General features: G+C 40.6%; 1 protein-coding gene across 7 annotated transcripts in view; it reads left to right on the forward strand.

The window, feature by feature from the left end:
* Positions 1-13,176, forward strand: part of adgrb2 (adhesion G protein-coupled receptor B2) — an 805,995-nt gene that overhangs the window by 290,803 nt on the left and 502,016 nt on the right. For all 7 annotated transcript variants that reach the window (XM_043717943.2, XM_087976927.1, XM_087976929.1 and 4 more), the window contains one exon: positions 4,818-4,982. In XM_043717943.2, coding sequence (XP_043573878.1) covers positions 4,818-4,982 — 165 coding nt within the window. The remainder of the gene's footprint in view (positions 1-4,817; positions 4,983-13,176) is intronic.

A 13,176-nucleotide genomic window follows, 5' to 3' on the forward strand; every position in this document is an offset into this window, starting at 1 on the left:
AGATGTGCAGAAAAAATTCTATTGGATGTGAGAAGTTCCTTTGGGGCCTTGGAAGGAGGTATGGGTGCAGGTTTTATACATCTTGCGGGGGTATGAGAGGGTGCTGGGTGTGGAGGATGGGTTGGTGTGGGGTGTGGACCTAACAAGGGAGTCACGGAGGGAATGGTCTCTGCGGAACGCAAATAGGAGCGGGGGAGGGAAATATGTGTCTGGTGCTGGGGTCTGATTGCAGGTGGCAGAAATGGTAGAGGATAATGCACTGTATCTGGATGTTAATGGTGTGGAAGGTGAGGACCAGAGGAGCTTGGTGTGTATGGCGGGGTTCTATCCTTGTTGTGATTGGAGGAATGGGGTTCAAGGGCGGAGGTGCGAGAAACGCTAATTTCCCTTTCTTTCATTGGATATTGTTTCGTAACCGACAAAGCTAGTTGCTCATCCAAGCTAGTTGTCTTTAATCAGGGAAGTTTACCAGGCTATTTTGGAGTTTATTTTAAGAGACAACCATGTACTGTAGATCTGGAGTCAGATGTATGTTAGATCAGGCCAAGAAGACAGATTTCTTTCCTTAAAAGTCATCAGTAGTTAATAGTCCATGAAAAAAAAGTGGAAAAAATAAAATTAATGGCTCTTTATCTAAATGGGATGGGTATCATAAAGAAATAGATGAACTAGTATCTCAAGAAGAGGTAAATTGTTTAGATCTAATCATTGTTACAGAGATATGGCTACAAAGTGACCAAAGATGGAAAATAGAGATTCCAGGGTAGACAACACTTCAAAAAGACATGTAGAATGAAATAAGAGATGGAATAGCCCAAATAGTAAACAGTGGAATAAGGATGTGTTATGGACCAGGCTAGACCCCCTCAAAACATTTCAGGCAAGTAGCCCAGACCCTAAGTAGTTGTTTCAATCAGGTGTACAGTGGATATTCCAGGAGAGATGCAGCTGGTCAAACCACTTAGTTTTAAACAAACTAGAATTTATTTACAAGAGTATGACTCTATTACCAAAAAAACACAAACAAAAGAGAACAAAATGCCAAATAACAAGCTATCGGAAAACCCAACAAATTATTCGAACTTATGCTGTTCTCAATACTTGCAACAATCTCCATAAACACACCTTGGCTTAAAAGGTAAAATCAAACACGGGTTCTAACAGCGAAGAAGTCAAAGAGAGGATCAACTGCTTCCTTGGTTCCAGCAGCTTTTACCAACATTATTGCTAAAAGCCAATCCAGAGAAAAGCTGAGTTAGGAGGATTGGCCACTTCTTTTTCATTGTACAGGTGTTTTTTTCTTCAAGAACTTGAAAGTATGTTGCCTGAGGCAGTACCTGTTAGCTATAATCAAACTGGCCCTAAAACCTTTCAACTTAGACTTTTCGGAATCTGTGTCTTTTACACCCTGTCTAAAAAAGAAACCAAGATAACCTAACCTCATTAAAAGAGCAGCTTCATCACACATAATATTAAGAAAGAACCTCATCAAGAAGGTCAGGAAGTAAAAAACAATATGAAGGAATATTAAAGGCCTTAAATGCTGGTGGAAGTAATTAATTTACCTCTAATCATAGCATTGAGCAATAAATAATTGATATTTGTAACAAAGGCAATGAAATTATGGTGGAAGATCTTAATTTACATCATGATTAGATGAGTCAAATTGGCTACAGAAACGTGTAAGATTAACTTTTGGACACTTTTGTGATAGCTTCCTGGGACCATCTGGAGATGAAGTTGTTTTAGTTTTAGTATGGCTCAGTGAGGCAGGTTTAACTAGTTACATCATAGTAAGCAATCCTGTTGGAAAAAGTAATAATAACACAATTGAAATCAATATTAAGTTTGAGAGCAATTTGAACTTATATCCATGGCTTACAAGGGAAGTTTAGGATTGATAAAGATTAAAAGAAGTTTCTTGCTGAATATTGCCCAGAATAAAGGTAAAACATGAAGTTGACTTAGTCCTACTGGATCATAGGGCTGCTCTCTCAGTAGAGAAAGGCAACCTGAGGGTCACCATGCCTCAGGCAAGGGGAGAGATTGAGAAGGAGTATCCTTCATGATAACCTTAGCTGGTGCAGTAATTGAACCCATGCTGTTGGTGTTGCTGTGTATTGCATACCAGCCATCTAGTGAACTGAGGTGATCAAATAGTAAGTCTTTACGATTGGCAGAATTGTGCATACCAGGAAAAGGGAATCAGTAAAAAAGATATTTTAAAGAAAGGGAAGTTTACCAGGCTATTTCGGAGTTTAACGGTCAACCACAGTATAGATCTGGAGTCAGATGTATGTTAGATCAGGCCAAGTAGACAGATTTCTTTCCTTAAAAGGCATTAGTAGTTAATAGTCCATGAAATAAAAGTGGAAAAAATAAAATTAATGGCTCTTTATCTAAATGGGATGGGTATCATAAAGAAATAGATGAACTAGTATTTCAAGAAGAGGTAAATTGTTTAGATCTAATCATTGTTACAGAGATGTGGCTACAAAGTGACCAAGGAAAAGAAACAGAGTGAGAGGTTAAAGTAGCCAGGAATGTAAAGACAGTCTTTAAGGCGATTTACATGTATATTAATAAAAGGAGGACATTAGCTAACTTAAAGGCTGGTCTCTTAAAGCAACATTTCTCAAACATTTCAGAGCATGCACTATGTAAGTACAGCAGATATCCTATGGACTACCTACTGGTCCCACCCCACTATTTTCACTTGCCAACACAATAAATCTCATCAGCAGAGTTTAAGACTCAGTGCCTTAGAGACAGATACAGGAGAAATTATCATGGCGAATATGGAAATCGCAAAGATGCTGAACAAATATTTTCTTTGTCTTTATATGGAGGGAGAGAGAGAGAACAGGGAACTGTAAGCGAGATAACATGGTATCAATCATTTGAACAATGCTGGAATATATTAAGTAAATCTGAAAACAGTTTAAAAAAAAATGTAAGAAGGTCATACAGTCAATGTGGGGTTTTACAAAAAGGAAATTGTGTTTGAGACATTGATGTAATTGATAGAATAGTCATTAAACAGAGTACTTTTGTCTTTCCAAAAGATTTTAAGTAGAGTACAATAAAAAGGTTAATGTGCTTAGAGATTGGAGATCGTGGATCAGATTTTCTGAGTAGCAGCAATCTCATGGGGATTGTAACTCTAGCTTTCTGTTTTTTTTAACAAGTCTGTTGATTTCATTTCAGAGCATACAAGTATCATAGGAAGGCAAACAATGCCCTTTTTTCACAGGGTGGGGTGATGGGTGGGTGGGGGTGATGTTTATATTTTTATTCATTCATGGAACATGGTTGTTGGTAGCTGGGCCATATTTTATTGCCCATTTCTAGTTGCCCCCAAGGAGGAGATGGTGAGTTGTCACCTTGAACTGTTGCAGTCCATATGATATAGATAGACCCATAATGGTGTTAGGGAGGAAATTCTGTCTCAGTGACATTGAACCAATGGTGATGCATTTTATAGTCAGGATGGTGAGTGGCTTAGAGGGGCTTTGCGGGTAGTGGTGTTCCCATGTATCTACTGTCCTTATCATTCTAATGGGAAGTGATAACAAGGGTGCTAGGCAAGTAGGGTACCAGTTAAATTTGATGCCAATTTTAAAGGGTACTATTTGAGGAGAGGAAAAGGTGCCAAGGATTGGACACCTGATGGAAAGAAGGTAGGGTGCCAGCTGGGGAGGTAATAGGGTGCCACAGCTAAGATACAAAATGAGTAAGGGGCAAAGCACCAGATAGGTAGGGTACCAGATGAATATGGGGTACCCTAAGGTCTCTCTGTTCCTCTGAGCTTTTCATGTACTGCCATTCATTAAGCACTCCCTTGTCTTGTTACTTTTTCCAAAGTGTGTCACTTCACGCATAGCAGGGTTCAATTCCATCTGCCACTGATCTGCCCATCTGACCAAAACTTATTAGATCATCCATTAATTCTGTCCGCTATTCCCCCACCCCGCCTACATTCTCATATACATTGTTTATATCATCGACAATCAGGGACCCAGCATCAATCCTTGTGGCATGCCATTGGACACTGGCCTCCAATCTCACAAATAGCCTTCTACCACCACTCTGTCTCCTCGCACTAAGCTAATTTTGGATCCAACTTGCCAAGTTATCTGTGCCTTTACGTTCATTTATCAGTTTCCCACATGGGACCCTGTCAAAGACTTTACAGAAATCCATATAGACTACATCAACCAAATTACACTCATCTACACACTTGATTATCTCCTCAAAAAGAATTCAACCAGATTTGTTCCACATAACTTCCCTCTCACAAAGCCATGTTAACTATTCCTAATAAAACCTGAAACAAAAGCAGAACTTACTGGAGAAACTCAGCAGGACTGGCAGCATCTATGAAGTGGAGCAGAAGTCCAGTGACCCTTCTTCAAAACTGACTCCAGTGTTCTATGGAGTTGAGAAAGCCAGTTGAATAATGTGGTTGAGAACTGCAGCAAACGGTTCAACACCAGGAAAGAGTAATAGGTTGAAAATGTTAAATAGCTATGTTAAAATGATATCACACGTTTTTGGCTTCAGCATAATTTCAAAGCCTTTATATATTACATTTTGAGAATAATTATAAAAAAATTCACATTTTTTTCTGTTTCCTGATTGGAGCAGAAACCTTGCATTTCACTTTTTTTTAGTGGAAGTGAATTCATACAAAGAAAAATGATAAACATGGTGGAATGTTTTGTTGAGTGATGATCAACAATAATCTCTCTGAATTATTTTACTAGATTGGTATTGTTATTAGACTTACTAACTTTGATTTCTTTTTCTTTTATCAGGAGATCCTGCTGCTGAAGAGTGGTCTCAATGGAGTGTGTGCTCACTCACATGTGGTATGGGTTCGCAGGTTCGAACAAGATCCTGTGTAGCATCCCCCTATGGAACTCTGTGCAGCGGTCCTCTAAGAGAAACACGAGTTTGTAATAATTCAGCTACATGTCCAGGTATCTTTAGTACATGATACAATTTTGATTCATAGCATTGAATGCAGTCTTTGAAGCTAATTTAACTGACCAGCAAAGTGGGCCGGGGGGGGACCCTCACTCACTTTGGTTGGACATCAAAGCATCTCAGGCAAGATTAGATATTGCTTGTAACTGCTGTTAGAAATAATAGCAAAGGAAAGCTTAATATGTTGAATTATCATTCCTCTGTTAATTTAGCACAGATGAATGGTAAAATTATTTCAAACTTACCTCACTTGAAGGAAATGTTTGTTACTGTCGTAGATAAATTTGTGAACTGAGAATTGTCAAAAGTACGGAGAGTGAAAAAATCTGCGCACAAATTACAATTCTTGCAGTGCTCATGTTAACTCCTCCCAGGACAGTCAACATCAATGGGTTTGCTGCCTGTGTCTTCAGGGTGTTCTTCAGTTTTATTACAGAAAAATGCAACATAGACAGTGCAGGTTGAGACCGATAAACCTGTCTTTACCTGGGGAATGAAGGTATTTCCTGCCTAGCATTACCAGAAGTAGTGCAGTGCAACGAGTGTCTCTTCATTAAATATTCTTTCTTGTCATTGCGAAGAATTTTTTCGAAACTATAGTCACTAAAGGAGAGCGCTGTTAATGGATAAGCATGGTTAATTGAATTTAGTGTTCTGATTCTAGCTGATTGTACTACAGAACAAATACTAAAATGAATCCTGACTTGAAATATCAAATATTTAATATGCATATGGTTATTGTGGTAATTGATCACTGAAACTGCAGATGTTCTTTCAATAAAACTTTGGCCTGGATATTCTGATAGCCATGGAGTCATTTCTCTTGAGTAGTGTGCTGGGACCCTGCTGAGTACCAGATGTAACAGACTATTGGAATTGCCCAGGCAATGAAAATGTTGATGGGTGATTTTCCTGCATCTGGAACCCTGAGATAAATACTCTTAATAAAGAATATTAATTCTATGGTAACTGTTAACAAAAGCGGAACCCTCTGATAAATATTCTTAATAACAAATTCAGAGGGTTTGGCTTTTGTTAACAGTTACTCTAGAATTTAGATAATTAAAAACTTAGACTAACTCTTAGATAACTATTAAGCTGGCACCCCCAACTTGCCAAACACATCTCAACTACACCTGGCATGTTTTCTTACATGGGTAGGACCCATGACTATGTCCCATGTCTCCCACCTCAACCTGACATGATTATCCTTTCCCTGGGATCAAACTACCACTCCTCTGCCAGCCTGTGCCAGATTATTATCTAAAATAGAAATAAAAATTAGAAAGATTTTCACACAAAAAAACAAAATAAAGTTCCCATTTGTTGCCCAATACTATCTGTTGTAGACTCTCAAATCCAAAGAAACTATCCTCGCATCTCAACTCTTTAAGACTCTAATTAAGTGACTCCTTCGAATTTCTTTTCCATGGCATGGACTGTAGAGGCAATTTTATGATGTCTGTGGGCATGAACCTTTCACAGTTCTGAGACCTAACCTTTTTCCAGTTCTAATAACTTGAAGGCTTCTGTACAAGCTCACCTGACTTAGGAACTTCACAGATTAGAAAACATGTACTGACGTGATTGGTTCCTTTGTACTGACTTATACTCTCATTCTTCTGAATTAAGTTTAAAAAAGGATATATATTATTCTGCTTTGAAGTCAAAAGAAAATTACTAGCTTTGTCTATTTACTTTGCCTATCATAAATTCACCACTATAAATATCTATTTTATTAACACAACAGGATTTCTCATGTACTTTCCTAACAATGAAGTATACTGGTCACTTTTCCAGACTGTCTTTCTGACTTCTTAGTATCAAACTTCACAGAACTGATGAAAATCCTTCTACCTCTATTTCAAAATCCAATTAAGAATATAGGTATATAATACTACTTTCATCACAGTAATTGTTTGAAGAAACACGGATTTTCTAGGGGTACAGTTCTTCATCACCATTTACATGCGATTTTGTCTTATGTGCCATGCATTTTGATTAAATGTCGACAGCTTGTTGCATAAAATTACTTGCAGACATGATGCTGACATAAAAAAGTTGGCTTAAAAGCAATGCAACCAACTTACTTCATAAAACATAAAAACATAAGAACTAGGAGTTGGAACAAGGCATTTGAATGCATAAGCCATCTAACAATTCAAGGCTGACCTTATACTTTAGCAAAATGCAGCACTCAAATTATGACAGATAGTAAAGTACAATAGGTACAGAAAAAAAAAATTATTAAAAAAATAATTCTTTTCTTTTGAATATTACAAATACAAAATCAAATAATTCAAACCAATATTAAAAAGCAAACCTGCTAATTACATAAATAAATAATAACTAATAACTAAGCTAAAAATGAAAATCTCAACAATAATAACAATGATAATACCCTTAACACAGCTCAGCAAAACAAAGCAATAGCTCTCGATCATCGAGCGGGTAAGTTTATACATATTCATATGTTCATAGTTCCTCCCCTCTGGATACCAAATCTATTACATAGAATTGCCATGGCTATATTGTTAGTATGACAGACAAATCTGTACCCAGATAGTCAAAAAAGGGCCACCGTGCCTTTTAGAAATTCTCAGTTTTATAGTGCACCATACTCGTAAGGAAGTCCAAGAGGATGTGATCCATGACTATCTTACGCCAGCCCTGGGGGATTTTTTGACATCCACCCTAATAGAATGTTCTTTCTGGCACAGAAAGTGAAGATACTGAAAAGCCCTTTTTTGCGAGCATCTAACGAAAGTGAATTAACAAAGCCAAGAAGAACAGATACCGGGCTCATCTCCACCTCCGTCCCCAAGGCCTTCTTTATTTCGCCTTCTACAGCGCTCCAGTATGCCCACAGTCTATGGCAGGATCAAAGACATGCCCATGCTCACTTTGCATTGAGGATACATTGGAGATAGCTCCTGCTTTAAATTCAGCAAGGTGGTCTGGACTCTGTGGAGAATCTTCAATTGCAAGTCGTGATCCTGTTGCAAATCAAGATTCTTCTCGCAATCTCCCAGGTATCCTCCCATATTTCAGAAGTGATCTCAATGTCCACCTCCCTCTCCATACCTTAGAGAGCATTTGGTCTCGTCCGAGGGACCCTCTCCCAATAGATGATAAGCATTGCTAACAGATAATGTACCATTAACATTCAACACCCTCTTGTCCTTGTTGGACCTATAAGGATCAGTTAGAAGTGTGGTCTCTTTTTGTATGAAATTTCTAATTTGTAAGAACTGAAAGAGGTCGCCAGTGGGCAATTTATATTTCCGAGCCAACTGGTCAAAAGGCATCAGTATGTCTCCTTTGAATAAGCAAGACATGCCCCTAGCTGCCCATGGTTTAAATCCAGAGTCTATTATCCCTGGCTGAAAGCCTGGTATACCATTTATGGTTGTCAAAAATGATGCTTTAGCAATATTGCCCTCACCCTGATGAATCGTCCTCCATGCCTTGACAGTATTGATGACTATTGGGGCTGTGACCAAGCTCCTTAATTGTCCTCATTTTGTCTAAGAACAGCAGGCTACTAAGGGAGCATCTTGCCTGAGATGCTTTGATGTCCAACCAAAGTGAGTGAGGGTCCCCCCCGGCCCAATCATTCATGTAAGATAGCACTGAACGTAACTGATAGTTTTTGATATCTGGGAGGCCCACTCCTCCCAGTCTGTAAGGTAACTGCAATTTAGTCAATGTAATTAGGGGCCGCTTGCAATACCAGACAAAAGGACTAAACCAGCCGTTCAGTCTTCTGAATATTTGCTTAGTAAAAAACAGAGGAAGCATTTGCACAGGATACAACAGGCGGGGCAGAATGTTCATTTTAATGAGGGCTATCCAACCTAACCAAGAGATCGGAGGAAGCACCTCCCAACTGTGAAGGTCCTACTTGATTCTGTCGAATAAATGGGCAAAGTTGGCTTTATAGATGATCAAAAATGGGTGTAATAAATATATCTAAGTAGAGAAAGCCCTCCTGCAACCATCTAAAGGGGAACCGAGATTCTCTCCTCAGGATCAGGCACTCTCAGGAGACCACCCATGGGCATGGCCTCTGACTTCGTAAAATTGATCCTGTAACCCAAGAAACCACCAAATAAATTGATGCATTGCATCTGGTGTGGTACTGAGACTGTTGGGTTTGATAAGAAGACAAGATTGTCATCTGCATAAAGTGCAATATTATGTGACTTCGTCCCCACTTGTGGAGCGGTTATATTGTGATCCCTGCGTATTGCTTCCACCAGTGGTTCGAGCACCAATATAAAAAGCAATGATGATAAGGGACAGCCCTGTCAACTTCCCCTACAAAGATTAAAATTGCTTGACCATCCACCATCGGTGAGGACCTCAGCAAGAGGATCACTATACAAAACCTCCACCCGCCTGATGAAGGTCTCTCCCAGGCCAAACTGCTTCAAAGTCAAATGCCTTTTCCACATCTAAGGAGATCACCATTCCCTGTACCGATCACTGTTGACATACTTGGATCATGTTAAGTAATCTCCTGACATTATCCATCAGTCTGTGACCTTTTATGAACCCCATCTTGTCCTCCTTAATGATGGAGGGCAGTACAGTTTCTAGCCTTAATGCCAGAGTCTTGGATAGGATTTTGAAGTTGACATTCAGGAGCGAAGTGGGTCTATAGGATGCACAGTCCTCCGGGGCTTTCCCTTTTTTTAAGAATGAGACACATGTTCGACTCTTTTAGATGGTGGGAGAAGGCCACAACTCTGTGAGTCATTAAAGATACTAAGCATTGGCCCTGACAATATACTTATAAATTCCTTAAAGAACTCATTGGGTAGCCCGTCAGCACCTTGCGTCTTCCCATTCTGGAGCTGCGTTACAGCCTCCTACACCTCTTGCTCTGACAATGGGGCATTGAGGACAGACTCTCGTTAAGGGGTCACTACTGGAAAGTCCAAATTCTTTAAAAAAGACTCCATCCTAACCCGCCCACTGTCACAGCTTTCAGATTGGTATAATTCAGAGTAAAATTTCTGGATGCTAAATTAATCCTTTTAGAATCGTAGGTCAAATTTCTAGTGTCCCCTCTGATTGAGGTAATAAATATATCTAAGTAGAGAAAGCCCTCCTGCAACCATCTAAAGGGGAACTGAGATCCTCCCTCAGGATCAGGCACTCTCGGGAGACCACCCATGGGCATGGCCTCTGACTTCGTAAAATTGATCCTGTAATCCAAGAAACCACCAAATAAATTGATGCATTGCATCTGGTGTGGCACTGAGACTGTTGGGTTTGATAAGAAGACAAGATTGTCATCCACATACAGTGCGATATTGTGTGACTTCGTCCCCACTTGTGGAATGGTTATATTGCGATCCCTGCGTGTTGCTTCCACCAGTGGTTCAAGCACCAATATAAAAAGCAATGGTGATAAGGGACAGACCTGTCAACTGTCTGGGGGGGCACTCCTTTTCCTAGCAAGGTACGCTAGGTACTTGTCCGGCTTATCCCCATGCTCAAACCGCCTTTGACTTGCAAATGTAAGCTCCCTCTTGGCAGTCTGTGTGAGCATGAAGTTCAGCGTAGACTGAAGTGCTGTGATGCTGTGCAGTTTAACCAGCGAGGGCCTGTCAAAATATGCCTTTTCAGCTACTTTCAGATGCGTCTTGAGTAAGTGTTGCTGCTCACCTGTCTATTGCTTCTTACTGGCTGAATAGGAAATAACCAACCCCTAGCATAGACTTCAGTTGTTTCCAAAAGAATGGATGGGCTATTGGCCAAGCCTGAATTAATATCTAAAAAAAGCCCTGAACTCAGTAGGAAAGAATTCAATAAACTTGCTATTCTTGAGGATGAAGGGGTGCAGTCGCCCATGCCTTGAACCTAGCACCGTATCCTTACTCTTAACCATTATATACACTGGAGTGTGATTGGAAGTAGTGATATTGCCAGTTGTACATGATGCCACTGAGCCCACATGTACTGCGCGGGTCACAAAAAGATAAATCCTGGTTTGGCATTTATGTGGCTTTGAAAGGAACGTGAACTAGGGTGAAGGTGCCTCCAAACATCTACCAACCCCAATTCAGCACAAAAATCCCTTAATTGTTTATATCGCAAAGAAGATATCAGCTGGCCTTTGGGCAATCTGTCTACTGTAGAGTCTACGAGACAATTGAAACCCCCTCCTATGATAATATGTTGAGATGTAAGGTGAACCAGTCTAGAAAGTGCGTCTGTCAGGAATTTAAGGGGGTGAGCCGGGGGACAGTAAACATTTAAGATCCCGTATTCCTCCCCATGTATCAAAGCTTTTACAATTACCAATCTTCTGTGTGTGTCTTTAATGCACTCTAATAACTTAAAGGGGAGATTCTTTCTCACTAAAATTTCTCGTAATGAAAGATGAAAAATAAACCCAGTCATACCCATTCTGTTGCAGCTTCAAATGCTCTGCATCCAAGTGTGTTTCTTATAGTGATGCAACATCTTCCCTTTCCCTTTTAAGGCCGGAAAGTACCTTCTTCCTCTTGATAAGTGAATGACTCCCCTTAATATTCCAGGTGCACCACTTAAACACATCCTTTGCCAAAACTTCTATAGCACCATCCAGCCTCCAGACAGGAAGAACCCAAACTACAGATCACTGAGCTTTAATGCAAAAGGATCCACAAAACCAAAAAATTACACAGACTAAAATAACTACAGTCAACAAATCTACAAAACTTACAAAAACTATGCACATCAAACAAAAAATCGCCAAAGGCACTGATTGGAGGAATTTACCATCCCCATTCAAAGGGATACCTACACATCACAGTGGGCGGCACGGTGGCACAGTGGTTAGCACTGCTGCCTCACAGCACCAGAGACCCGGGTTCAATTCCCGCCTCAGGCAACTGACTGTGTGGAGTTTGCACGTTCTCCCCGTGTCTGTGTGAGTTTCCTCCGGGTGCTCCGGTTTCCTCCCACAGTCCAAAGATGTGCAGGTCAGGTGAATTCGCCATGTTAAATTGCCCGTAGTGTTAGGTAAGGGGTAAATATAGGAGTATGGGTGGGTTACGCTTCGGCGGGTCGATGTGGACTTGTTGGGCCGAAGGGCCTGTTTCCACACTGTAATGTAATCTAATCCTACAATCCTACTAACCATCCCAATCGCGTCCTGAACTCCTATCAGCTAGCGTCATGCCACATACACTGACCACCCAGTAGAGAAAAAAAAACCAAGAGTAAGGTTAGTACTATAGACGAGTAAACTAAAAATAAATATGTCACCCATCCCTTAACACAACTTGGAAATAAAAGATAACTACTCTATCCATCCCGGACATCATTTCATGTAACTCATTACCAGAAAGGAAACTCCACCAAGCCCTTTTTAAAGAAAAGCAAACCAGAACAGCTCTGTCCTCTACACTTATTCGGCCATTTGATGTAAGTCAACATGTCCACAAAGTTCTTCGCTTTCTCTGGCGAGTTGAACAAATGTATGGATTCATTATGATTGATCTGAAGCACCGCTGGATATCTTAAAGAATACTGCATCTCAAGCGCTCTCAATCTCCTCCTGACGCCATCATAGGATTTCCTTTTCCGGACTACTGCCGCCTAGAAGTCTTGAAAAAATATGACTCTGGAACCGCCACATACTAACACCCTCGGGTCCCTCCCCTGGACTTTAGAGGCTTCCATGACCTTCTGCTTGTCTTTATGATAATGGAACCTTACCAGGACAGGGCATGGGTGCTGATCTCCATCTGGCTTTCATGCCGCAATCCGGTGGGCTCTTTCAATTATTATCCTTTCCTTCTCAACCTCCAAACCAAAGAACCCCAGGAACCACTTCTCGAACAACTCTACCGGCCGCTCACCTTCCCTCCCCTCCAGTATGCCAACAACGTGCAAGTTCTTTCTTCTGCCCCGTTTTCAAGATTGGCTACTAGCTCCAACAGACCATGGACTTGTGTTTCCAGGGCTTCAGTCTGGTTCTTGGAGGAGTCAGTCTCTGTCTCTACCCCTGCATCCCGGCGCTCAAGCTCATCGGTCCTTTTTCCCAACGCTTGCAGCAATGCAGATGCAGGAGCCAACTTCTCTTCAATTTTTCCCTGATCTGATTCCCAAGACCTCACGAGATTTGACCAGCTCCTCAACTAGGGTCTGGTGAGTAAGCAAGCCAGCTGCTTCAGAAAGCTGTGCCGT

This window comes from Chiloscyllium plagiosum, unplaced genomic scaffold (assembly GCF_037043375.1).
Source record: "Chiloscyllium plagiosum isolate Xiang-an unplaced genomic scaffold, Cpla_swu_hap1 HiC_scaffold_30, whole genome shotgun sequence".
In the NCBI taxonomy this organism is placed as follows: Eukaryota; Metazoa; Chordata; class Chondrichthyes; order Orectolobiformes; family Hemiscylliidae; genus Chiloscyllium; species Chiloscyllium plagiosum.